Here is a 26,597-nt window from a genome sequence, read left to right as displayed (position 1 = left end):
GATAGCTCAGGCTGAACAAAATATCCTAGGTATTGAGCAATTACTCAATCCATTTATCCAACCAACAAACCAAAAAAATCCATTTCAGAAACTGAATGGCATTTCAAGAAAAAGGTAGCTGGAAAAAAAGAACAAAGAAAAAACAAAACACACAGAGCTCAGCCCTTGGATTTTATGCCTCAAAATCAGAGGTGTGAAGGTTTGTGTCTTCTTTCTGCTTGTATAAGAAACGAACGATGTGCTCTTCTGGGGTTTTCTATCTTGAGGCCCTGCGTAGTGACATTAGTTTCCCTTTTTCACAGTCAGGACAGTGCAGTTGTCTTCAAGCTTTGTTTTGCCCACCTTGCGAGCGTGTCAGCCCCTGCCGCTGTGGGAGAACACCGTCACAGGGATGTGCTTCCACGCTGGGCTGCAACACCACACCCCATTTCTCGATGAGTTTCTTGTTTCTCATTGCCCCAGAGAACCAAATTTGAGCAGATGATTTAATGCATCACCAGGCTGGTATAAAAATGCTCCCGTAGGGTGAGCCTTGGGGAGTGGTTCCCGCTGACTTCAGGAGGATTCGGTTTGGGTACAGAAAAGCAGTAATAGTCCCCGGCGGAGATTATTATTTATTCAGTCCTTGCTGTTTGCTAGATTTTCACAGCGCTATTAGTGACTAACTTGGTATTTTCTTCCCAGATAGTTTCTAGTATGAAATGCCAACAATTTCTAACAACAGGTCTAGTCTGTAGGTGTATTTTTTCTTAAACAGAGAATCAAGATAAAGGACATATGCACCTCACCAGCAGGTTTGCAGTAGGTACCGCTGCATAATGGCCCCGGGTGCCTTGTCGGTGTTCTCGACGATGGAAAACCAGGGCTTGCTGCTGTAATTAAAAACTAGCCCATGAAGAATATGTGTAGGAGGAACGAATTACAGAAGAGCACACCACCATAATTGTAGTGTATTTTCGTAACTTTTGAGTGCTTGACCTTGTAACTTTAATGTTCTTTCGAGACGGATTTGCAGGTTGTGTTAGTTAGTCATACATAATAATAAAAACACGATATATGCAGTTCAGTAAGTTCCTTAGTAGTGCACCGTGTGAGGTTTTAATCTGTCTCCCAAATGAGCTTTACTTCTCTGCGTTTGTAATGACAAGATGAGGAGTGGCTTTACTTGCCTTTACTTTTATAAAATGTTTACCAGTAATTTATTCCACCTGTGGAATACGTTTAATCCATACCATCATCAAACCATTTTAGATGAGCTGCGCTTCTGAAAACATTACAATTTTCTTTTACCCGACTTCTAATGAAAAATAGCTTTTTAATAAAGCTGTCTCACCGCAGTAATGCTAGACAGTGGCAAATCTTAAATTTCTCAAGCTGCTTTAATCAATAAAGTTATCACCAGTCATTTCCCTTGGTAACTGCTTCTTACCGAGACCCTGACTTTACCTTCTGCTACTGAGATGTTTTCAACCTGCACTTAGACTAGGAGGAACTCCCTGAAGTCCAATTTTCATTTTAACCTTTCCTCAATGGCCTAGAAATAACAGATTGCCAGTATTACTTTAATAGATTGGAAATTTAAACCTCTTAGAGGTAACCAGACCTGTCTTATGATTCAGTAATATGACAAAGAATAACACATCTTAAAGGTTACCGAAACACCTAATTCATGTGTTTTAAGGCAGCTGTAACAGTGGATGATTTTTACGGCTTTACAATAAAACCTAAATAACGTTAAGGCTCCCGTACTTTTATATAATCATAAAAAGTTCTGTCTGTAGCAAATTGTCCAGCTTCACCGGGAGTTATGGCAGGTTATACTCGAGTGCATAAAGTACTGGTAGTTAACCAGGTCCCATTTCGGCCAGCTGCCCGTCCCAGGGGGGAGTCAGTGGTGCGTGAGAGCAGAGGCAGGTCACCCTCACAGTGCCGCGGGGATCCGCCACCGTGCCGGCCAGCCCTGCCCTGCCTCTGGGGCTGACGGGGAATATTTTCCATCTCGGAGAGAAGAGTTAAGCGGCCGTGTGAAGTTTCAAGCGTTGAATCCTGCTGCAAGCTTATTCAAACCTGGTTGGCCCTGGGGCTTTTGGAATCTGCCCTGGAGGTTTGATGTATTTCTGTGTTTCACCTGCCTCGTGGTGCAAATTCTGCCAGGTCAGAGGCCACGTGCGATGCCTTACGTGTGTTTGTTGTTTGCACAGCTAGTAGTTCCTGGATAGAAGTATAATTAACAGGAATACGGGATCCTGAAGCCTAGGAGATTGCCACGTGGGCCATGGAGAACAGGGAGAAAAATAAATGTGTCATATTCATTGCGTAAAGGGTCTTTAATTTTAAGCAGGATTTTGCGTATGCGCTTTATTTCTTTACATCCTTGGCACCTTTAACTTTGCTGTTAAGCCTGTAGCAAAAACCTGCTTAGGCATAAATATTTTTGACTCTAGAAACATTCACTGTGTTAAATATTCAGCTGAAATTCACGTGCCTCCTTCTGTGCACCGTAACATTTGCATCTTCCATAGGCTTTAGCCTCCAAAGTACCACATGTGAGCTTCTCCCAGTAACAAGGCACTGCAACAGAAGCAGAGCTAGGTAATACAGAATACTCTGGTCTTTCTGCCTCTTTTCTTACTCCATAGTTCCTTTTCCGATCAAACACGTTTCTGTGATTTTTTTTTAATGAATACTAAAACTCTGTTTGCAGAGGAAAAAATAGAAAAGGTTCCCATTCACCCATCTCTGAAGCTGTCCGCGTTAGTAGGTGAGAGGAGTCGGTCCCCACCTCCAGGGTGTGTGGTGACTCCAGTAGGATCACTGACCAGGATGGTGATTTCTGCTCTGCAGGTGTTTGTCCAGTTGGGATCATGTTGTGCCCTGAATCCTTAGAGCTCGTCTTCATCTCCTCTGTTATCACTGCTGATCTGGGTTAGGTTTGGCTCAGTAGCCATGGCTTCCCTCAGCTCTGGCACACGTGTGCTTTATGTATCGCTTGCACACAACCACACACACCGTCTCTCACCAGCTACGCAGATAAAGAAAAATGTAAATTACATTTGGCTTAATTCTTTGATGATTTTCTTAAAGCCAGAGAGACCATCTCAATACATTTTTGTCCTTTTTGTAATTTTGTAGCTGATCAAAAAGAAGCAACTTCCACAGACTAATTGCACAGATTAATGGTGTGATCCCCATGTAAATTGTGAACGCAAACGGGGATCTTTTCATTCTTGCTTTCGGTGGGTATACGACCTTTCAGTTTTATATCTTTCTCTTCTTGCCATATTGCAGTCAGAGAGGAAGTTAAACCCAGGTTTGACAGGTAGAGTTTTTTTTATTTCCCTTGACAGTGCACCTTTTGACCTCTATCTTCTTGCCAATGATTTTTTAAATCCTTAATGATTTGGGAATAATTGCTCCTCCTTTAGTGATTATTGCCCTTCACCGATAGTAAATCTGTGAAATCCCCGGGGGCTGGAGTACATTTTGGTATGCGTATGCCACAAGCTGGCCTGGACAGGCATCGCTGCTCATGTGCAGCTGCACTTGCAGAGCTGCTGGGTGTCTTGCAGGAAAACTTGTCTGGACGGGGTGAAATACAGCCCTGCTGAGCAAGCTTCCCTCTGGCTTTGGAGGGTCTGCTGAGCCACCCCGCTCTGCCCTTTCGTGCTTTCAGAGCAACCCAGAACTGAAAACGGAGGATGTATACACAGATGAGAGGAGGAAAAAAAAGGGCATAGGGAGGACAGACAAAATCTGGCAAAACTGCTCCCAGCCAACTCCTGTTACCTATTTTCCCCCAAGCTGTTTTGAGAAATGTAATCGTTCCCACTAATACGTTTTCTTCGTGTGTTTATACGTGCTTTATTTACTAATTACTTCAAATTAACCCATCATTTTTCCTCATTTCATGCTGGAGTGGTAGGGAAAAGTGAGCTGTCTACAGGGGATCTTGCATCAGGTATCTTACTAGGAACACTTGCATTTCTGTGAGCAGAGTGGATAAGGAAAACGGTCCAGTAATGAGAAGATGAAAAAGATTGAGCCCTCCATCACGTGCTGGCTCTGAAGCAGTTTGTGAGCAGGGAGCTAGAAAAGCAGCGCTGCCTGTCCCAGAGCCTCCTGCTGCTCTTTCCCTATGGACACGTTTTCCCGAGCTGTAGCCATGTTCCCACGAGTCTTTACATCTCCTTGCTCCATAAAAGAGCTCTCGAAGTGTGATCACAGCAGCGTTGCTCCTAGGCAGAATGAAGCCAGACCGTGCACATATAAAGCATTTCAAAATGAGCTGCTTCGGAGTGGAACCGGACAAATGAGCCTTGACTCGCAGGGATGGCTGATTGCATCCCCTCACCTGAGGGTGATGATAATCCCTCACGTGAACGGTATTTAAAAACAGCAGGAAAGATGAACTGGGCTGCTAACTGCTATATATAATCCCGCATGCTGTACCCGATGTGTTACACAAAAGAGGATTTGTGCTTTATCAGCCGGAGCTGTTCCAGGTATTCCTGTACACAGCTGAGCTGTCCTGAGATTTCCTCCCTGGATCTGGAAAGTTAGCCTAGCGTTTTTAAAGCTCTTGAGATAGGTGGACTGGGGGTAAGTGGCATCGCTTTTTTGCTGCCTAAATTTTGGCAAAATGGACCTCCCCCTGCTCATGCGTGAGCATGTGTTCTGCCGAGACAGCCCCCTTCCCGGGGTGTCTGTGCGCCCACCTTCCTTTCCACGGCGGAGTGCTGAGCGGTGAGAGCACGGGCACCTGCACGCTGCCACAGGCGGGGCTCTCCGGTGCTCTTGTGTGGCTGCACGCTATGTGAAAATGAGGTGCTTCCACGTGAAGGCAAGTGAAGAAGAGATTTTTGTATTAGCCAGAGCAGTAAGTGGAATGGTGCCTGCAAGATGCAAGAGAGACTTTATATTTTTTTGTTTGTTTTTTTTTCCTTAAAGCTGCAGCCAGCTGTATGGAAAGACTCGGAATTCCCTTTAGGTTGCTGCTGCTGGGGAAGCCGATCTCTGGTCCCGCTGTGTGCCTCATTCCCATGACCTCGCTGACAGCGGTCCATTTATCAGTTCTCCCCGGATGGAAAAACGCTAGGATGGCTTTCTGTCCGTGCCCAGTGGCGTACCCCTGGTCCTGCGCTCAGTAACCCAGCTGCCACCCAGGGCAGTCCTGCTCCCATTACGTATGTCCCTTTAGACCTTCCCCAGCCCACCGGCAGGACGAGGACCTGTAGTCACAGACCCTAGGCTCAAAACGTAACATCGATTTCTTTAGTAAGCACCAGTTTGCTTAGTGATTGCATGCGTCCGATGTGCAAATATGAAAATAATCTGTTATCAAAAGTGTATGGAAGGAGCAGAGAAGTTCAGGCAGGAATTTCCTTCTAACATTGTACTGTTGTTGTGAAAGCCTGGCAGTAAAGTTTAGGTAGTACGAGGCTATTCAGCAAGATGAAAATACAGCCAATGAATGTATTTTAAACAAAATTCAACCTTGATACAAAAGGTGAAGAATCCCGTATTAAAATTTGATAGATAAACTAGATTCTGTGTTTTCAAAGCTGATGTGTTCCCCCCAGTTTTAAGTGCTGCCCCTGTTCTCTGCAGGGTAACCTGGAGTGCCTTTGGGATGTTGCAAGCTGATTTTATTATTCTTTTTTTCTTATTAGTTTTAGATCACGTGCTGCTTTTTTGTTGAAATTATGAAACGAAAACCCACAACCATTTTTTAAATTTGAAGAATAAGAGTAATATCTTCTGTTGCAGAATGATAGAAAGCACTTGAAATTTTGTAGGCACAGCTGTGAAGGAGAGCCCCTGGTTGATACGCTCTCATTTAACCAAGACACAAAGCCTGAAGTGAACATGCATACTACGTTTTTTTTTTTTCAGACGTGCAGCCAAATCCCCTCAGTCCAGCTGGAAGGTCTCTTCTCAGTTACCTGTTTTGATAACCTGCTCAGCTGAGTTTGTTAGGATTTGCATAGACTTCAGGTGACCGTAACGCAAACTGTGCTGTGCCTGTACGTACCGTGTCCCACAGTGCAAAAATTAATCAATTAGATGTTACGCTGACAGAAGACTTCTCAAATTTCTGTATCTACCTGAAAATGGGCTGCACGTTTCAGTGATCACAAGATTAAGTTTTTAACTAGCTTTTAAAATATCAATTTTAATGAAACTTTTAGAAAAGATATGCTCCAAGCAGTTTCCATTAAGGCTAACATAAACGCGTGGCTAGGAACATAATAGGGATAACTTTATAAAATTCAACATTTTGTCTGAATTGTGTGCCAAATCACTTCGGTTTTTGTGATGGATTACAAATTGTACGGATGTATACTGCACTAGTATATTGCTCAAGGAGCCATAGCATGAATTATAGTCAAGGTAGGATGACTTCTAATCAATATGATGACAATATTATCTTGTTTAATTTGTCTGATGGCAGTATTAAACATCAAATCAAGCTGTTTATTATGTCAAAGGAACGTGAAGCATGGCAGAAATAAAATTGACTTGACACCAGTTTTTCTGTATTTCATTGCTTTGACAGGCCATCATGATTGGAGATGATATTGTGAATGATGTAGGAGGTGCCCAGCAGTGCGGGATGAGAGCTGTGCAAGTGCGGACAGGGAAGTACAGGTCAGTGCACACTCTACACCCTGCGCTCCACCAGGTTAACCATGGAAAGAGGGGAAATAACTGTAGGTAATGATTTTTGCACTTTCCTTTTTGCCGAACTACACTGTTCTCTTTATTTTCGTACAATTCATTCATTTCTAAAAGAAAAGGTGGTGTGGTTTGGAACCTGGTACGCCTTCTGAATAGTGCTTCAAAATGAATGCACGAGACCTGATTTTTTTTCCACGCCTTTTCCAGATCTTTTCCTGTTGGTGGTAGACATTTGCCATCAATGTACACTTCCATTTGTTGACTGAACAACTACTTCCTTGGGCAGCCACTAGGCTTGGGTGCATGATGACATTTTCATTTGCAAAATGCATTTTGAGAAAAGACTCTGTATGAAAACGGCAGGATGGGAGAGGTTTGTTTTCTTTGATCTTTTCAAGAAATATTTTCCTCTTAATTACTGCTATAATTTTGCATCACATTTAGTGCGTGGAACTAATTTGTTTCTTTTTTTTTTTTACTACTGTGTGTAAGTGTTGTACACTTGATATCAGATCCGTCTGAAACTTCTAGCAGAGTCAAGATGTAAAATTAGACATCTACTCAGTGATCTCTGTGGGTCATCTCTCACAGCTTTATGAAGGACTCCATATGTCTCCTATTTTCTGTAGATACATATTCAGCACTGAGAAGTCTGGAATGTGAAAGCTGTTTCTCCTCTTCCCGTCTTAAACAGAGCAGGCTTCTGCAGACTTGCTCACCTTGGCCTTTCAAAGCTTTCTCTGTGCAGGTGTCTCTGTGATCCTGTGCGTTCATTGACCAAAGAGCTATCAATAGCTGCTCCTTGTACCTCTTGACAGCAGACCTGAGTGCAGTTATAAACAGGGCACGCTCCAGGGGTGCCCAATGGAAAATGAAGCCACTATCTGCTGCTCAGGCAAGATAAGGCTTGAAGTCAGCCCAAGGTGACTCTCCAAATGCAATGCAGACATCGGTCCTTACGTTTAACGTTTGGACTCCATAACACTCAAAATCTCCTTTTAACCATACCTCTTTGCAGTAGGCACGGTTCAGTAACAGCATTTCTAATTTGACATAATTTATATTTGTAGTGTTTCTTCATTTTCAAATACTGAGACTGTAAAAGAACAATTTTTGGGAGGGATGCAGCAAGTGGGAATGGTGCTTGCCATAGGCTGTCTGAAATGTAGTTTTGTTAGTTATCAAGTGATTTTTCTCTCTCAATTTTAGCTTATGTAAGTTGATAAAATAATTCTGATGGACCAGGAAATGATTGTGGGGAAAGAAAGTATGTAGTTTGTGCTGTTGGGGTTATTTATCTGTGTAATCCCATTAACTGCCTAAAGGAGAGAATTAGGATTCAGCACTTGGTTTTTCTCTGATCTTGATGGCTATCACCAGACAGCATTCAGTGACTCCACGTCTTAATGTCGCACAGATACGAGCAGCAGTGAGGGAGCTATCTCTGAAAACAGAGGTAAATTAGGCTGCTCAACAGACATCTCCTGTGACATACGTGGCCCACTGTAAAAATAAGCCACAGGTGATGCTGCACTGAAAGCTTTCAGGCAGTTGGCGTACATTTTTATGTATAGACATGAACATACACACACACACACACAAATATATATAATCATATGTTTGAAAAGCGTTTTCTTATATCAAGCTTGAGCCGTAATTTAAAATCTGAAAGGAGGTCACAGCTGTTATAGGTAGGGGAAAAAAGATCGTTTTCCACTGTTAAATATCCTGTTTCAATGTGCGATTGCTGCTATCCAAAATCATATGTTACTGTATGGCAATGAAATACAGGTGAGCCTCTCAAAATTGAGCATGTGGTGCCAGTCCTATTCTTACCAATTTTGAGTAAAATAAAATAGTTTCTTTTTTTCCTAGAGGCTAGAGATGCATATGTTTTTAAGTGATTGATTTAGTATACGTGGGAAATTAAAAGACACAGTGAGTATTGAAAGAGACTGGAAAAAAAGCAACTGGATGAAAGTTGATATGAAAAATGACACAAAATATAATTATTTCGTGGCTGGGTTTAAGTCTGCTATTGGTACATCGGTCCTCCCTTGTATTTCTTGCTGACCCAGAGGTGTGCACTGCGCTGAAGTACCTCTGGATGGCACTGTTAGTACATTTACTTCAGTAGTAGCTACTACGACAGGTTGTAGCTAAGGCTGTTTTTGCAAAAGAAGCGTGAGGCAAAACGGCTTCAAGGTTTTCGTGTAGCTGCTGAGTGCTGGGGTGTGGGATTTCCTGAGTTTTGTTATTGCAGCTCAGGACATGGCTGATCACCTCAGCCGGGTTGCTCCTGTGCTTCTGTGACAACGAGTAGGTTTTTGTTTCCACCGCTACAATGGTGCCTCACCTCAGCAAAATGCATGCAGAGCTGATTCCAAAATAAAATGAAAAATAATAAAGTACACCGAGGAATTGTTCTAGGAGTGAGGATGTCACAACATGCTGCTGGATATGGGGAAGTTACAATTTTGGGGATAATTTGTGCAGGTTGTTGTGTAGGTCCAAGGGATTCTGTTGTACGCCTCCATTCTCATCTAAATGGTGACCCTGGCTGACAGAGCGTCATCTGTGGTGATTTGGGGCAGCATTCCTCATCTCAGGAGTCACTGCAGCTGCCTTCAACATCCTTGAGATCTGCCGCCCACCAGGGGTTACACACCGTAGCACAAAAGACGACACGTGCACCAAGGCTTCCTGTAAAGTTTGTTGTATTTCAAAGTGACTGCAGTGCTTGTGTGCAGGTTGCAGGCTGCGAAGTAACTCTCTGCATCTTGCTGGCATTAATAAACTAAGAGAAGAGGTCCCCTTTGTCCTGAAAGCCTTGCAGATGAGCTGAGGTCCAAAAGGGGAGCAGAAGGGGTGTGCGTGGAGAGCTGGCGTAGCCGTAGTGCTGCCTCCTTCCCTGCGCTCTCACACTTCTGGCTGGAGCTGGGCTCTGCAAGGACTTGGTGCTGGCTATTCCCAGGGTGAGGTGCAAGTGTGGAGTAAGCGGGTGCAAAAGCATTCAGCTTAACACCACCTTACACCAGAGGTCCTGAAAATTAACACCGTTTTCTCGCTTTTTTGGGATCTTAAAGTTTAGTAAAATTAATGTAGTCAATTCCTTTTATCTCACTTCTGCATCTGTGCTTGCCTTCTCCTCAAAAGCACCTAATCTTCCAGCAGGACTTACGTGTTGAACTCTTCCTCAGTAGCCAAACCAGGCATGGAGTGCATTAGTCCATAAAATGCAGTAAATAATGGAATAAAACCTCTTTTGACATAAGTCAGGACAGTAATGGAAAGGTGTATAGGTAAGATGGCATTTTGAGTTGATCTCAGCCAGCACGGTTCTCCAACACGGGGTGAGTAGTTTGCTTAGCCAAATGCAGCCTTTTTTAGATGCACAATCCATATGGCATGTTGGATCTGGTCCGTCGGTGTCACCACCCTCAGTCACTCCTTCCTGCCACACTGTGCAGATCAGGTCTGTGCTGCGGACTCCTGTGTACCGGGAGAAAACAGCATTAGGTTTTCCAGCAATGTGGGAAAAGTGGTGCTAATTGAGACGTTTCAGTGCACACCTGCGTGGAGCACCTTCGTAGCCAACACCTTTCTGATCTAGGGCAGAACACGTACTCGTCTTCCTGCACAGGGTATGTGCTAATTCCACTTGCAGTTAATTGGCCTTGACATCAAACCAATAAATTCCGCCATAACTATTGATTCTGCAACGCCACTTAATGCTCTTGTTCCTCTTTGCAGTGTGCAAGTTAAAGCAGAGAAAAATTACTTTGAGGCTCTTCCAGCTGTCTCCCCATGAAATCAGAAACAGCCTTCAGATACGTCAGTGCATCAGACTGATTTGTGACAGGGCAGAAGAATTCCACCTCTCTCCTTGCTGTTGTTTACAGGGTTTGATTTATAGGTAATGAGCTCTACTCAGAAGAAAGCCTTTGCAGCGGTTACTGTGGATATCCAGAGATCGTGCTCTTTCGGTTTCCATGCTGATACCAAAGTGGAGGTGTTTGGAGTAAGTTTGGCTGTAGACAGAAGTTTGCAGTGGCATTTCTTGACTGTACCAGAGTTTGTGCTGTGCACTCGGAAATAACCCTGAGGTGGCAGTGTTCGTCTCTCGGTGTCACCTTCGCATAGCTGGTGTGCGGGGTAGCCAGGACCGTTCACAGAAGTACCCGCTGTCCCTGCTGGCCTGCGCGACATCCCTGAGCTCTCTCATAATACTACACGTAAAAGGTAGAGCAGGGATAAAAGAGGCCCGGGACAGCTGCCATCTCTTGCTAGCTCTGCCACTGTGCTCTGGGAGAACCGGGTCAAGTTACTTCACGTTGCACTTCCTCGGTTTCCCCGCTTTATAATTATCCTCTGAGAATAATTGTCCTGACTTTATTAAGTAAGTGGCTTGTGAGCTGTTCCTCTTATCTGATTGAAGAAAACATACAGAATTTTAGAGATTTAAAGGAAATTGGTTTGCCAGATGTGATCAAGACAGAAGTTGTGACAGAGGAAGATCTTTCAGGCTGACATCATCAACTGACTAAGGATTCAGAAAAACAGGGGTGGGTCTTTATAACAACCTCCTAAGTGAAGTTATTAAACGATTCTAAGAAGCAAATTTCCACCCAGAGATAAATTCACAGCTGTCACAGCCTGTAATAGTAAATGAAAGCTCACGACACGTTTTGCAAAGGAACAGTCGCATCTTACTGCTCTGCAAAGATCTTGAAACAGGAGCAGCATCCCTCCCACCCTCGCTTTCTTGTTCCCTGAATTACTAACCACAGCCAAGATGAACAAATGTATTAGCTTCGTGTTTCATGGCTCTTGATGGAGCATACCAGACGTGCGTAATGAGAACTAACGCACAGAGGCACTCCCTTTATGCTGAAAGAGAACCAGAGGCATTCGGATGGCCTCGCAGCCCTGATAATTAAGCCTGTTTCAAGTACTAAATGGAAAGGCTTCCAACCCGTATTTGCACTATAGATGGTGCATTATAATTTATGGTAGTGTCTTAAGTAATGTTTATTGACATCTAGTGTCAGCAAGTCGGTTCTCCTGTGGTGTGACAGCTGATTGCAGTAAATCCGAAGGCATGGACTTAGTCACCACTTATTACGTGTTCAAATCACGGTTTGTTCTGTCCATGTGAGGAGCTTCACGTGTGTATATCGGCGTCTTGACCACACTTGGGTTACTGTAATCTTTGAATCAGCTTTGCGGAGGAAGCTCGGAGTTAATGCTGCAGTTCTTTAGCGTAGTTAACGCTCATCTGACGGCAGCCTTAATTTTCCCCAGTATATTCACAAAGCCCAGACAGAAATTACAGTTTCGGGCTCCGGTGCTGTAGGAACGAACGGCCTGGGAGAAGATTTTAAGTCCTTGCTGCTTGCTGAGCCAGCAGCGCCCCCTCCCCGGCCGTTCAAAAGCGGCCCCTAGGGAGCGACCAGGGCGGGCAAACAGGGCGGGCAAACAGGGCGGGCAAACAGGGCGGGCAAACAAACAGGGCGGCCGCGTCAGAAGGGGGTGGCGCGGCAGGGTGAGCAGGGAGGGAAGGGGGTGCAGAACGTTGCCCCCACGCCCATACGAACAACTCCTCTAACGGCTGTCGACCCTTAGCTGGGCTGCAGTGCACTCTCTTTAGAAAGTCTGTAGGCACCCAGACTGACTGCCCGCTCAAAAATGCGGCGGTTCGGGTCTCTGGGTGCAGGGAGTGCCTGAGCCTGTCGCTGCCGTCTGAGGGAGGCAGAGGCGCCGCGTGTGTGAGGTGCGAGCAGGTGGACGGCCTGGTCCGCCTGGTGGCAGAGCTCAGGGAGGAGGAGAGGTTGAGGGCTATCAGGGAGTGGGAGCGGGAGATAGACTGGTGGGGCGACTCCCTGCAGGGCCTGAAGGAGAGGTACCAGGCTGAGACACCCCAAATGGGGGTGGACCCCCTGCCCTGTCAGGCAGAGGGAAGGGACCTAGGAGTTGAGGAGGAATGGAGACAGGTCCCTGCTCGACCTCGCAGGCGACGCCTGCCCTACTGCCCTCACCTTCCCAGGTGCCTGTACACAACAGGTTTGAGGCCCTAGAGCTTGAGAGACCGGTGGGTGAAGATGAGGTAGAAAGTCTACCCAGGAGGATACCTAGGGCGAGGAGGTCGACTCCATGCCTCAAGACTGCCTCCACCAAGAAAGACAGAAGGGTAATTGTTGTAGGCGACTCCCTTCTCAGGGGAACAGAGGGCCCTATTTGTCAGCCTGACCCTACCCATAGGGAAGTCTGCTGTCTCCCTGGGGCCGGGGTCAGGGATGTTTCCAGAAAGCTTCCCAACCTGTTTCACCCCTCTGACTACTATCCGCTTTTGATAGTCCAGGCTGGCAGTGATAATATTGAAGAGAGAAGCCTGAAGGCTATCAAAAGGGACTTTAGGGGACTGGGACCTTTAGTGGATGGGGCAGGAGTACAGGTGGTGTTTACGTCCATCCCTACAGTAGCAGGGAGGGGTACAGAGTGGACACGGAAAGCCCACCTGATTAACACGTGGCTCAGAGGCTGGTGCCAACACAGAAATTTTGTTTTTTTGACCATGGGGCGCTTTACTTGGCACCCGGCCTGATGGCCGCAGACGGGTCCCTATCTCTAAGGGGAAAACGGATCCTAGCCCAGGAGCTGGCAGGGCTCATTAAGAGGGCTTTAAACTGGGTAAGAAGGGGGACAGGGCTGAAATAAGGCTTGTTGGAGCTGTGCCAGGGGGAACAATGGCAAGGCCGGGGGAGCAGGCAATGGCCCAACTGAAGTGCATCTACACTAATGCACGCAGCATGGGTAACAAACAAGAAGAACTGGAAGCCATCGTGCAGCAGGCAGGCTATGACTTGGTTGCTATCACGGAAACGTGGTGGGACCGCTCCCACGACTGGAGTGCTGCAATGGCTGGCTATCGGCTCTTCAGGAGGGACAGGCAGCACAGAGGGGGTGGTGGTGTGGCTCTCTATATTGGAGAGTGTTTTGATGTTGTGGAACTTGAGGCTGGGACTGATAAGGTTGAGTCCCTATGGGTTAGGATCAGAGGGAAGGCCAACAAGGCAAGCATCCTGGTGGGGGTCCGTTACAGACCGCCGAACCAGGATGAGGAGATGGATGAGGAGTTCTACAGGCAGCTGGCAGAAGTTGTGAAATCGTCAGCGCTTGTTCTCGTTGGGGACTTCAACTTCCCAGGCATATCCTGGAAGCACAACACAGCCCAGAGAAAGCAGTCTAGGAGGTTTCTGGAGAGCGTGGAAGATAGCTTCCTGACGCAGCTGGTTAGAGAGCCTACCAGGGGAGGTGCCCCGCTAGACCTTCTGTTCACAAACAGTGACGGACTGGTGGGAGATGTGGTGGTCAGGAGCTGTCTTGGGCAGAGTGACCACGAAATGGTAGAATTCTCTATTCTTGGCGAAGCCAGGAAGGGGACCAGTAAAACCGCTGTCTTGGACTTCCGGAGGGCTGACTTTGAGCTGTTCAGGACACTGGTTGGCAGAGTCCCTTGGGAGGAGGTTCTGAAGGGCAAAGGAGTCCAGGAAGGCTGGGCACTCCTGAAGAAGGAAATCTTAATGGCTCAGGAGCGGTCAGTCCCCATGTGCCCAAAGACGAGCCGGCGCAAAAGAAGACCGGCCTGGCTGAGCAGAGAGTTGTGGCTCGAGCTTAGGAGAAAAAGGAGGGTTTATAATCTTTGGAAAAGAGGGCGGGCTACTCAGGAGGACTATAAGGATGTTGCGAGGCTGTACAGGGACAAAATTAGAAAGGCCAAAGCTCATCTGGAGCTAAATCTGGCTACTGCCATTAAAGATAACAAAAAATGTTTTTATAAATACATCAACACAAAAAGGAGGACTAAGGAGAATCTCCATCCTTTACTGGATGCGGGGGGAAACTTAGTTACAAAAGATGAGGAAAAGGCTGAAGTGCTCAATGCCTTCTTTGCCTCAGTCTTTAGCGGCAAGACCGGTTGTTCTCTGGATACCCAGTACCCTGAGCTGGTGGAAGGGGATGGGGAGCAGGATGTGGCCCTCACTATCCACAAGGAAATGGTTGGCGACCTGCTACAGCACTTGGATGTACGCAAGTCGATGGGGCTGGATGGGATCCACCCGAGGGTACTGAGCGAACTGGCGGAGGAGCTGGCCAAGCCGCTTTCCATTATTTATCGGCAGTCCTGGCTATCGGGGGAGGTCCCAGTCGACTGGCGGCTAGCAAACGTGACGCCCATCTACAAGAAGGGTCGGAGGGTAGACCCGGGGAACTATAGGCCTGTTAGTTTGACCTCAGTGCCAGGGAAGCTCATGGAGCAGATTATCTGGAGTGTCATCACGTGGCACTTCGGGGCAACCAGGCGATCAGGCCCAGTCAGCATGGGTTTATGAAGGGCAGGTCCTGCTTGACGAACCTGATCTCCTTCTATGACCAAGTGGCGCGCTTGGTGGATGTTGGAAAGGCTGTGAATGTGGTCTACCTTGACTTCAGTAAGGCTTTTGACACCATTTCCCACAGCATTCTCCTCAAAAAACTGGCTGCTCTTGGCTTGGACTGGCGTACACTTCGTTGGGTTAAAAACTGGCTGGATGGCCGGGCCCAAAGAGTTGTGGTGAATGGAGTCAAATCCAGTTGGAGGCCAGTTACTAGTGGAGTCCCCCAGGGCTCAGTGCTGGGTGCACTCGTGTCTGTATGATGGGTACCAGCAGAGCCCGTGGCAACTTGAGGCTGGCGAGCTGCTGGTACAAAAAGTTTGTGTTTCTCTCCTCCCTGCAGATACCTAACTCGTGAGCTGAGAGAAACGCTGGTGGTGGCTGGAATGGCCGAAAGGAGGCAGCTCGGGGGCTTTCCAAGGTTTCCAGTGAGCGTGTTCCTCCTGCACGGTGCCTGGTTTGCTGCAGGCGCCCGTGGTGTCCCGGGGAGCTGCCTGGCCCACGGGACCTGCAGGGACCTGCAGCACCCCTGGAGGGCAGGCCCACCTCCACCTCCTGCTAGACCCCAGCCTGACGAGCACAGCTTACGAGATGGGACAGGAAGCGGGCTCGCGTTTATTTTTATCTTTCCTGGCCTCTTCTCAGTGCCAATGTAACGTTGCAGCAGGAAAATTCCTCAGCAGAACAGTCATGGGAGCTGGTCGAGCACAGCAGCGTTTCTCAACACTTGTCACTTGCAGGATGCCAAGCCGTATTAGCTTGTTCAGCGCTCGACAGCAGCGATGAACACCACGCCGATAGCTGACTGCTTTATTTCTGTAAAAAAAATGCTAACGAGCCCGTTGAAGCGTGCTGCAGAAGTGGCAGAGCTGGGACAGCTGCACAATTGCGGTTTCACTAGAGGTTTCCTTTTTTAAAACGCAGGTTCCTCTTCTCTGCCTGTTTTCCTCCCGTAGCTAAATGTCATCCCGGTCGGCGGAGCCCTGCACTAGCCCAGTGAGCAGCGCGGCAGAAGGGGAACTCCTCCGAGAAAACCAAAGCAGAGCGTTCGTTTCAGAGAAAGAAGCAAACAAACAAGAGAGAAGCAGGCCAAATGAGCTGCTGATGTAACTCCCTCGAAGCAAGTGATTCAGTATCTGAAATTTAATCTGTCTTCTGGCTGGGGCTGCTGCTGTAAACAGGCGCAGGAGCGGCTGCTCTGGGGCAGCACCTTGTGCCTGCGCCCTGCAAGCACAAAACAAGCAGCAATTTGTGCTTCGGTGCCATGCCGCCTGGCCTGCAACTGCTTGGGGCTTACCTGGAGGCTAATTTACTGCCGCTTATTTTCTGCTCTACCTCGAGGTAGATAAGAGTGGGTTTAGCCAACAAACCCGAGCGGCTGGCTAGGCCCCAGCATGTTTTTTGTGCTCTGGAGATGCTTGAAGGGCCGTGTGCTCAGGCATGGGGACATGCAGCCGGGGGTGATCACAGGCAGAAAGTGGGGTCCTGGAGCTGTGCAGGGGGCTCTGCTGCAGGCAGGTGGCCTTTTCACCATGGAAAAACAAGGTGTGGGGAGTGCTCCCCTTGAAGTTGCCTCTGCTGAGCTTGGTCTAGTGGCTGCTTTTCGTGCCCTTGGGAAGACACGATGTGACTTGCCCGGAGTTAAAAATAAAGCACCCGGCGATGCCAGCTTACAGGTCTGCAAAACTACGATGGCTCCATACACGAGTGCTTGTTTTGTGTAGTGTCAGGAAGACACAGAGTAATGTGAGAAAAGGGGGGTGTCTGAGGGGCACAGCTCCCCCTCCGCCCCCTCCAGCAGCAAGCAGTGCTCGTCGGTGGAGATGAAGGTAGCTCGCAGCTGACGCTTGGGCGTGACTCATGTTCACACATTGCCCTGTAACTATTACGATTCTTACTTGTTTGTGGTTTTCAGTCATTGTCAGCAGCGTGTATGGTTACACCTCAGCCCCGCTCGCTTGCAGGTTGCCAACAGATGAGCTAATTCAGCCCGCTGGGCCGGGGCTTTGAATGGGCTCAGTGTCCTGGGCAGCGCCAGCCAGCTTTAAACTCCCTAAAACTGGTGAGTGGCCTCGCTCATTGGGAGCGGGGCTGGGAGCCTGACTGCTGCACCTCCCACCTGCCCACAGAGCATCCAAAATGGTCATGCATTTCCTTCTTATATCCATTCTGGGATGCCTTTAATTTGCAGTGTTAGCAGCGGTTAGATAAGTCTGAACTGGGCCCAAATGGTCAACGGGGTGTGATGGGTGCCGTCGGGCTCCCAGGGCGTGGTTCGCCTCGGGTTGCACAAGTCCCCCCCTCAGACTCCATACAGCACACCGGCAACATGCGGCGCTGAGGAGGGTGCTGAGCTACTCTCCTTGCCCTGCTGGAGGAGCCAGGACAGGCAGCGGAGCTGTAGCTCCACAAGGAGCGCAGTTGGAGCCCACGAAATCAGCTCCTCAGCCAAATGCTGAGAAGAGAAGAGAAGAGAAGAGAAGAGAAGAGAAGAGAAGAGAAGAGAAGAGAAGAGAAGAGAAGAGAAGAGAAGAGAAGAGAAGAGAAGAGAAGAGAAGAGAAGAGAAGAGAAGAGAAGAGAAGAGAAGAGAAGAGAAGAGAGAGAAGAGAAGAGAAGAGAAGAGAAGAGAAGAGAAAGAGAAAAGAGAAAAAGAGAAGAGAGAAAAGACAAAAGAAGAAAAAGAAAAGAAAATAAAGGAAAAGAAAATAAAAGAAAAAAGAGAAAAAGAAAAAAAAACAAAAGAAAAAAAGAAAAAAGAAAAAGAAAAAAAAGAAAAAAAAAAGAAAAGAAAAAAAAGGAAAAAAAAAAAGAGAAAAAAAAGAAAGAAAAAGAAAAAAAAGAAAAGAAAAGAAAATAAAGAAAAGAAAAAAGAAAAAAAAGGAAAAAGAAAAAAAGAGAAAAAGAAAAAAGAAAAGAAAAAAAAAAAGAGAAAAAGAAAAGAAGAAAAGAAAAGAAAAGGAAAAGAAAGAAAAAAGAAAAGAAAAGAAAAGAAAAAAAAGAAAAGAAAAAAGAAAAAAGAAAAAAAAGAAAAAAGAAAAGAGAAAAGAAAAGAAAAGAAAAGAAAAGAAAAGAAAAGAAAAGAAAAGAAAAGAAAAGAAAAGAAAAGAAAAGAAAAGAAAAGAAAAGAAAAGAAAAGAAAAGAAAAGAAAAGAAAAGAAAAGAAAAGAAAAGAAAAGAAAAGAAAAGAAAAGAAAAGAAAAGAAAAGAAAAGAAAAGAAAAAAAGGAAAGGAAAGGAAAGGAAAAAAGGAAAAAAGGAAAGGAAAGGAAAGGAAAGGAAAGGAAAGAAAAGAAAAGGAAAGAAAAGAAAAAAAGAAAAAACTATAGTAGGCAGATCTCCTGCAAAAGTTGCCACCATTTTCCCTCTGGATGCTGCCAGCTGACTCCTGTGCTCTTCTGACAAGGACACCTCCACCTTTCCGTGTTGATGCCCGCTGGAATTTGTCGCGCTTCTCAGCTGGTGAGAGCTACACGTGATGTTCGCATCCTTACCAGCCGGAGTATATCTCGCGTAAAGCAGCAGTGAATGCCCGTCCTGGTGCAGGGCGTCTGCTTGATTGCAGACCCGTGGTTTCGTGGGGCGTTAATGGAGCTGCCAGAAATGACAGCCCTGCACACGATACAAGAGCTGGCTTTTATTCTCGCAGGCAGAGCTCTTTATTCTTCCTTGCTGGTTGAGACCTTCTAGCAAACGCTCATCTTTAAAGAGGACATTTGTCATCTTTTAACTCTGCAGAGATGTGGGGAGTCCTCTTTTACCGCAGCAAATGGGCTTGTGCTTTGAAAAGCCCCTTCCCAGACTTGTGACATGACTAATCACCCCTGCTCTCAGCAGCCCCCGAGTTTCATGATACAGGCACTTTGTACAAAGCAGCATTTTAATGCACATCATCATTTAAAGTGGAGCCTCTTCGAAAGCACGGGAGCAGGCAGCGGGGCTGAGGGCTGGAACCAGGGGCGCTGCTTACCCCCAGCACGGCTGCACGCATTGTCAAGTGACATTCAGATAAAGACGCTGCATGGTAGTGCTCGCAGCGTGAATTCAGCCCTGCTGAGTGTTCGCTTTGGGGCGCAGTCCCTCACAAAACACTCCCGTCCGTGTCCCCCACACCAAACCCTCGTCTCCCAGCGCCCGGAGCCGGGATGCACGGAGTTCCTTCCTCCCTTGCTGCCCTGTGTGTGGCAGTGTCCTTTACCTATATATGCTGCTAGTGATTTTTCCCTGTGTCCCTCCCACCCTTAAATACAAGCACTAATGCATTGATTCCCAGAGCGGAGCCCTGAAATACTCTCCTGCTGGAGGAGCCAGGCCAGGCAGCGGAGCCGTAGCTCCAGAAGGAGCGCAGTTGGAGCCCCCGGAAGCAGCTCCTCAGCCAAATGCTCCCCGGTGCTGTGGCAGCCCAGCTGTCAGCACCTCATGCCCGCCTTTGCTGACCAGGCGTGGTACAGACACTCACAGACAAAGCATTTGTTCAAGGAAGCAATATATATTGCAATTTGTGCAGAGGTCAGAGCTCCTGGAGCGAGTGGACGCTCCCCAGGAGCCCGGGTGGTCGCAGTCCAGGTGGAAAGAGGAGTCTCTGCTTGAAGCTTCCCTGCAGCGGTCTCTTCAGCTGCGAGCGGTGTGCCTCCCCCAGGGGTGGTTTTGCTGTGGAGAGGACACGGAGGAGCAGTTCCCGACCGAGCAGCGCCTTCTCCGTGGCCAGCGTGCTCGGCTCTGGGGCATGTGGCAAGCAGGGTGTCGCTCAGTCAGCTTTGCAGCCACCGAAATCATCGCTGGTGTGGGGCTGGAAATCCCTCCTGTGCGTGCTTGCCACGAGGATGGTGGTCAGGTGGTGGGTGACAGCTGTCTTCAAGGCACGGGTGGCAAGTCGGTGCCTAACAGGATGCAGCACGCCGAGATGTTTCCTGAAGAAGTGCAGCTCTGGCACAGCGCAGCTCTGCGGGCAGCTCGGGCTGCTGCTAACGACGGCCTCTGACTACTCGAAGGTCAGGAAGGTGTCCGAGTCGTCCAGCTTTACCCCGAGCATGATCTGGACGGAGAGGGTTTCCTCGGAGGCGTTGGTCATCCTGAGCTCGCAGAAGCGGGCGGAGGGCAGCACCGTTAGCTGCAGCTGGGACGACTGAGGCACGGCCGCCCAGGCTTCTGCCACCAGCTCCTGGAACCACTTTGCCGTCTTCCGCACGTTCAAGTAGGAGCCGCAGCAGAGGGTGTCCAGGAGGTTTGGGTCCTGATTTTTCAGGTCTTCCTCAGGATGGTGGAGGAAGCACAGCACGTCCCCCAGCAGCCGCTCCCGGGTGCACGTGCATTGCAGGTCGACGCGGAGGCAGGAGTTCCTGGCCAGCGTCTCCCCGTCGGTGCCCAGCTCCGGGTGGAAGGTGTGCCCGGGGGGTGGGCTCAGGGGCACGAGCAGGCGGTAGACGGTGTCGTTCTCGGTGGGACCGGAGACGCTGCCCACCCCAACGGGTGGCTGCAGCCGCGGCATGAACTTGTTCCCGGGGAGGCTCTGGCAGGCGCAGAGAAGGTTGTCCACCAGGTCCTCCACCAGCTTGCACGTTTCCTCCAGGTTCCTCACCGGCCACTGCAGGTACCCGTTGACAAATCCGTGGGCATCCAGAGCATCAGTGGGGTCTTCCTCAGAGTCGTCGTCCTCCTCGCTTCCGGAGATGGCCGCCTCGTTTCCGCCGCGCAGCTCGCGGCACAGTTTCATGCCCACGCGGCAGAGCACAACGAAGAGGACAAGCTCTGCGGTCAGGGCCCAGAACTGCCAGTGCTGCAGCACCGACGGGAGCAGGGTTCCCACACGCGCCCAGCCGTGCTCCCGGTCCCTCTGCTCCACTTGCAGCAGCAGCTGCATCATGCGCGCTTGCAGCTCCTCGGCACGCTGCTGCATGCGCACATTCGTAGCCGCATCCAGTTCTCCGCTGACCTTCTGTGGGCTATGAATTAAGCCCAGGAACGTCCAGGCGAAGAAGATTGCCGAAACCATGGTCTGGAAGAGTTGAGAGAGAAGGGGGTCAGCGGGGCCGGGTGGGAGCTGGCTGACCGCCGAGGGAGCTGGGGCGGGCGCCGCAGGCCCCTGGGGTCGCGTAGGAGAGGGGGTGAGGGAGGTGGGAGGCAGCAGGGACCGCGGCCAGAGCCGGCGGCGACAGCCACGAGCCCTGCCCCGAGTGCCTGGGCCCTCGCCGCAGCCCGGCCCCTTGGGGTGCCGGCGTTCGTGCCCCGGCCCTGGCCCAGCCCAGCCTTGCCCCCGCGTCACTCACCTCGCCAGTGGCTCAGGCCAAAGTGCGGCAGCGCTGCCCGCTGCTGCCTTTATAGCAGCCCCCCCATTGTGACACGTCCTCCGTGATGTCACCTGCGCCCCCGCCCCGCCACAGCCCCCCGGCCGCGCCCTCAGTCCCACCCAGGCCCTGGCGTCGCCTGAGCGCCGGAGCTCCCCGAGCTCCCTTCGCACGGCCTAAGGGAGCCCCCGGGGCCATCTGCAGGAAGAAATTTGGGTGATGGAGCCCGTGGGCGCCGTGCTCCTCGTGTCTGCCTTGGTGCTGGCCTCGGGGCCTCTGTGGCAGCGGTGGCTGGGTGCCGGTGGCCGTGCCGGCGGTGGGATGGGGCCTCTCCCTGGCCGGTCCGTGTGCCTGCAGTGCCGGCGCAGTGCTTCAGAGGAGACATTTCTGGACAGGGATGAGGCTGTGCGGGAGGGGAGGTGCCCGGCACTGCCGGACGCTCGTTCCTGCCGTGCCTGTGAGGAAAAATGTCAATAATTTTTTCAGACGGTATCTCCCGTGAAGCTATTTTATTCGTGACTGCAGTGTTGAGCGTCCTGCATGCAGGAGCACCTAGCAAAAGTCTGTCATAGCCTTGTATTCCCTATTCACGGGACCTCTCGCGGTTATTTTTCAACGGTCTTGGGAATCTGGAGAGGTCCCAGTTGACTGGAAGCTGGCAAATGTTGTGCCAGTTTTCAAGGAGGGCAAGAGTGAAGACCCTGGCAACTACAGGCCTGTCAGTCTCACGTCAGTGCCTGGTAAAATTATGGAGAAATCTATCCTGGGCGTTATTGAAGTGCAGCTGGGGGACAAGGCAGTCATAGGTCCCAGCCATCGTGGGTTCGTGAGGGGTGGGTCCCGTTTGACAAACTTGATTTCCTTTTATGATAAGATCACCCATCCAGTCGATGAAGGGAAGGCAAGGGCTTGTCCCGCTCTGCTCTGCGCTGGTGCGGCCTCAGCCCAAGTACCGTGTGCGCTTCTGGGCACCACAGCAGAAAAAGGGCGTGAAACTGTTGGAGAGTGTCCAGAGGAGGGCTACAAGATGGTGAAGGGCCTAGAGGGGAAGACGTTCAAGGAGTGCCTGAGGTCACTGGGCCTGTTCAGCCTGGAGAAGAGGAGGCTGAGGGGAGACCTCATCGCAGCCTACAGCTTCCTCACGAGGGGGAGCGGAGGGGCAGGCGCCGATCTGTTCTCTTTAGTGACCAGCGATAGGACCCGAGGGAATGGTGTCAAGCTGTGACAGGGGAGGTTCAGGCTGGACATCAGGAAGAGGTTCTTCACTGAGAGGGTGGTCACGCACTGAAACAGGCTCCACAGGGACGTAGTCACAGCAGGAAGCCTGTTGGAGTTTAAGAAGCGTTTGGACTGCGCTCTCAGTCATATGGTCTGAATTTTTGGGTGGTCGTGTGTGGAGCCTGGAGTTGGACTCGATGATCCTTGTGGGTCCCTTCCAACTCGGAAGAGAGGCACTCGTACGAGGTGTGCCATGCTAAAGCATTCGGGTGGATCACACCAGGAGCACCCGCTGCTGTACACTAAAGGCAGCTTCCGTGAGCCTCTGCCAACAGCACGCAGCACTCACGCCATGCTTCTGTGACAAAAGCATGATGTAGGCCTTGCCCTGTGCTGTGGCTCGGCCCTGTGAGCTGCGGGGCCTTTCTTCCCCCTGCCCTTCCCTGTGTACGCTTCTGGGCACCACAGCAGAAAAAGGGTGTGAAACTGTTGGAGGGTGTCCAGAGGAGGGCTACAAGATGGTGAAGGGCCTAGAGGGGAAGACGTTCGAGGAGTGCCTGAGGTGACTGGGCCTGTTCAGCCTGGAAAAGAGGAGGCTGAGGGGAGACCTCATCGCAGTCTACAGCTTCCTCACGAGGGGGAGCGGAGGGGCAGGCGGCGATGGGATGGGGCCTCTCCCTGGCCGGTCCGTGTGCCTGCAGTGCCGGCGCAGTGCTTCAGAGGAGACATTTCTGGACAGGGATGAGGCTGTGCGGGAGGGGAGGTGCCTGGCACTGCCGGACGCTCGTTCCTGCCGTGCCTGTGAGGAAAAATGTCAATAATTTTCTCAGACAGGGTCTTCCATGAAGCTATTTTATTCGCGACTGCAGTGTTGAGCGTCCTGCATGCAGGAGCGCCCAGCAAAAGTCTGTCATAAGCTTGTATTCCCTATTCGCGGGACCTCTCGCGATTATTTTTCAACGGTCTTGGGAATCTGGAGAGGTCCCAGTTGACTGGAAGCTGGCAAATGTTGTGCCAGTTTTTAAGGAGGGCAAGAACGAAGACCCTGGCAACTACAGGCCTGTCAGTCTCACGTCAGTGCCTGGTAAAATTATGGAGAAATCTATCCTGGGCGTTATTGAAGTGCAGCTGGGGGACAAGGCAGTCATAGGTCCCAGCCATCGTGGGTTCGTGAGGGGTGGGTCCCGTTTGACAAACTTGATTTCCTTTTATGATAAGATCACCCATCCAGTCGATGAAGGGAAGGCAAGGGCTTGTCCCGCTCTGCTCTGCGCTGGTGCGGCCTCAGCCCAAGTACCGTGTGCGCTTCTGGGCACCACAGCAGAAAAAGGGTGTGAAACTGTTGGAGAGTGTCCAGAGGAGGGCTACAAGATGGTGAAGGGCCTAGAGGGGAAGACGTTCGAGGAGTGCCTGAGGTCACTGGGCCTGTTCAGCCTGGAGAAGAGGAGGCTGAGGGGAGACCTCATCGCAGCCTACAGCTTCCTCGCGAGGCAGAGCAGAGGGGCAGGCGCCGATGGGATGGGGCCTCTCCCTGGCCGGTCCGTGTGCCTGCAGTGCCGGCGCAGTGCTTCAGAGGAGACATTTCTGGACAGGGATGAGGCTGTGTGGGAGGGGAGGTGCCCGGCACTGCCGGACGCTCGTTCCTCCCATGCCTGTGAGGAAAAATGTCAATAATTTTTTCAGACAGGATCTTCCGTGAAGCTATTTTATTCACGATTGTGGTGTTGAGCTCCTTCCTCCCTTGCTGCCCTGTGTGTGGCGGTGTCCTTTACCTATATATGCTGCTAGTGATTTTCCCCTGTGTCCCTCCCACCCTTAAATACAAGCACTAATGCATTGATTCCCAGAGCGGAGCCCTGAAATACTCTCCTGCTGGAGGAGCCAGGCCAGGCACGGAGCTGTAGCTCCACAAGGAGCGCAGTTGGAGCCCCCGGAAGCAGCTCCTCAGCCAAATGCTCCCCGGTGCTGTGGCAGCCCAGCTGTCAGCACCTCATGCTCGCCTTTGCTGACCAGGCGTGGTACAGACACTCATAGACAAAGCATTTGTTCAAGGAAGCAATATATATTGCAATTTGTGCAGAGGTCAGAGCTCCTGGAGCGAGTGGACGCTCCCCAGGAGCCCGGGTGGTCGCAGTCCAGGTGGAAAGAGGAGTCTCTGCTTGAAGCTTCCCTGCAGCGGTCTCTTCAGCTGCGAGCGGTGTGCCTCCCCCAGGGGTGGTTTTGCTGTGGAGAGGACACGGAGGAGCAATTCCCGACCGAGCAGCGTCTTCTCCGTGGCCAGCGTGCTCGGCTCTGGGGCATGTGGCAAGCAGGGTGTCGCTCAGTCAGCTTTGCAGCCACCGAAATCATCGCTGGTGTGGGGCTGGAAATCCCTCCTGTGCATGCTTGCCACGAGGATGGTGGTCAGGAGGTGGGTGACAGCTGTCTTCAAGTCACGGGTGGCAAGTCGGTGCCTAACAGGATGCAGCACGCCGAGGTGTTTCCTGAAGAAGTGCAGCTCTGGCACAGCGCAGCTCTGCGGGCAGCTCGGGCTGCTGCTAACGACGGCCTCTGACTACTCGAAGGTCAGGAAGGTGTCCGAGTCGTCCAGCTTTACCCCGAGCATGATCTGGACGGAGAGGGTTTCCTCGGAGGCGTTGGTCAGCCTGAGCTCGCAGAAGCGGGCGGAGGGCAGCACCGTTAGCTGCAGCTGGGACAACTGAGGCACGGCCGCCCAGGCTTCTGCCACCAGCTCCTGGAACCACTTTGCCGTCTTCCGCACGTTCAAGTAGGAGCCGCAGCAGAGGGTGTCCAGGAGGTTTGGGTCCTGATTTTTCAGGTCTTCCTCAGGACGGTGGAGGAAGCACAGCACGTCCCCCAGCAGCCGCTCCCGGGTGCACGTGCATTGCAGGTCGACGCGGAGGCAGGAGTTCCTGGCCAGCGTCTCCCCGTCGGTGCCCAGCTCCGGGTGGAAGGTGTGCCCGGGGGGTGGGCTCAGGGGCACGAGCAGGCGGTAGACGGTGTCGTTCTCGGTGGGACCGGAGACGCTGCCCACCCCAACGGGTGGCTGCAGCCGCGGCATGAACTTGTTCCCGGGGAGGCTCTGGCAGGCGCAGAGAAGGTTGTCCACCAGGTCCTCCACCAGCTTGCACGTTTCCTCCAGGTTCCTCACCGGCCACTGCAGGTACCCGTTGACAAATCCGTGGGCATCCAGAGCATCAGTGGGGTCTTCCTCAGAGTCGTCGTCCTCCTCGCTTCCGGAGATGGCCGCCTCGTTTCCGCCGCGCAGCTCGCGGCACAGTTTCATGCCCACGCGGCAGAGCACAACGAAGAGGACAAGCTCTGCGGTCAGGGCCCAGAACTGCCAGTGCTGCAGCACCGACGGGAGCAGGGTTCCCACACGCGCCCAGCCGTGCTCCCGGTCCCTCTGCTCCACTTGCAGCAGCAGCTGCATCATGCGCGCTTGCAGCTCCTCGGCACGCTGCTGCATGCGCACATTCGTAGCCGCATCCAGTTCTCCGCTGACCTTCTGTGGGCTATGAATTAAGCCCAGGAACGTCCAGGCGAAGAAGAGTGCCGAAACCATGGTCTGGAAATGTTGAGAGAGAAGGGGGTCAGCGGGGCCGGGTGGGAGCTGGCTGACCGCCGAGGGAGCTGGGGCGGGCGCCGCAGGCCCCTGGGGTCGCTTAGGAGAAGGGGTGAGGGAGGTGGGAGGCAGCAGGGACCGCGGCCAGAGCCGGCGGCGACAGCCACGAGCCCTGCCCCGAGCGCCTGGGCCCTCGCCGCAGCCGTAGCGGCCCCTTGGGGTGCCGGCGTTCGTGCCCCGGCCCTGGCCCAGCCCAGCCTTGCCCCCGCGTCACTCACCTCGCCAGTGGCTCAGGCCAAAGTGCGGCAGCGCTGCCCGCTGCTGCCTTTATAGCAGCCCCCCCATTGTGACACGTCCTCCGTGATGTCACCTGCGCCCCCCGCCCCCGCCACAGCCCCCCCGGCCGCGCCCTCAGTCCCA

General features: G+C 50.9%; 3 protein-coding genes across 9 annotated transcripts in view; 1 reads left to right on the top strand and 2 right to left on the bottom strand.

Moving 5' to 3' along the window:
• LHPP (phospholysine phosphohistidine inorganic pyrophosphate phosphatase) overlaps positions 1–26,597 on the top strand; it is an 89,018-nt gene that overhangs the window by 19,632 nt on the left and 42,789 nt on the right. For 6 of the 7 annotated variants that reach the window (XR_010832731.1, XR_010832730.1, XR_010832732.1 and 3 more), the window contains one exon: positions 6,557–6,648. Coding sequence is in view for 3 of the 7 variants with exons in the window: in XM_013185804.3 (XP_013041258.2) it covers positions 6,557–6,648 (92 nt within the window). In the remaining 4 variants the exon portion in view is untranslated. Of the gene's footprint in view, positions 1–6,556; positions 6,649–16,069; positions 17,719–26,597 lie in introns of those variants that run through there. The other variant, XM_013185808.3, reaches the window with a different exon arrangement.
• Positions 20,032–21,032, bottom strand: LOC125182262 (inositol 1,4,5-trisphosphate receptor-interacting protein-like 1). Its single transcript, XM_048059456.2, has one exon. It carries the CDS (start codon positions 21,004–21,006, stop codon positions 20,092–20,094), a length of 915 nt encoding a protein of 304 aa, XP_047915413.2. The 5' UTR covers positions 21,007–21,032; the 3' UTR covers positions 20,032–20,091.
• LOC136791234 (inositol 1,4,5-trisphosphate receptor-interacting protein-like 1) lies at positions 24,150–26,107 on the bottom strand. The gene has a single exon (XM_067000401.1). It carries the CDS (start codon positions 26,079–26,081, stop codon positions 25,167–25,169), a length of 915 nt encoding a protein of 304 aa, XP_066856502.1. The 5' UTR covers positions 26,082–26,107; the 3' UTR covers positions 24,150–25,166.

The sequence above is a fragment of the Anser cygnoides genome, chromosome 7 (genome assembly GCF_040182565.1).
Source record: "Anser cygnoides isolate HZ-2024a breed goose chromosome 7, Taihu_goose_T2T_genome, whole genome shotgun sequence".
Lineage (NCBI taxonomy): Eukaryota > Metazoa > Chordata > Aves > Anseriformes > Anatidae > Anser > Anser cygnoides.
This window is presented reverse-complemented; position numbering and strand designations above follow the sequence as displayed.

Bases quoted from the DNA above. Each gene is read 5' to 3' on its own strand.
- LOC125182262 (XM_048059456.2), bottom strand. From the start codon at position 21,006: ATGCAGCAGCGTGCCGAGGAGCTGCAAGCGCGCATGATGCAGCTGCTG.
- LOC136791234 (XM_067000401.1), bottom strand. From the start codon at position 26,081: ATGCAGCAGCGTGCCGAGGAGCTGCAAGCGCGCATGATGCAGCTGCTG.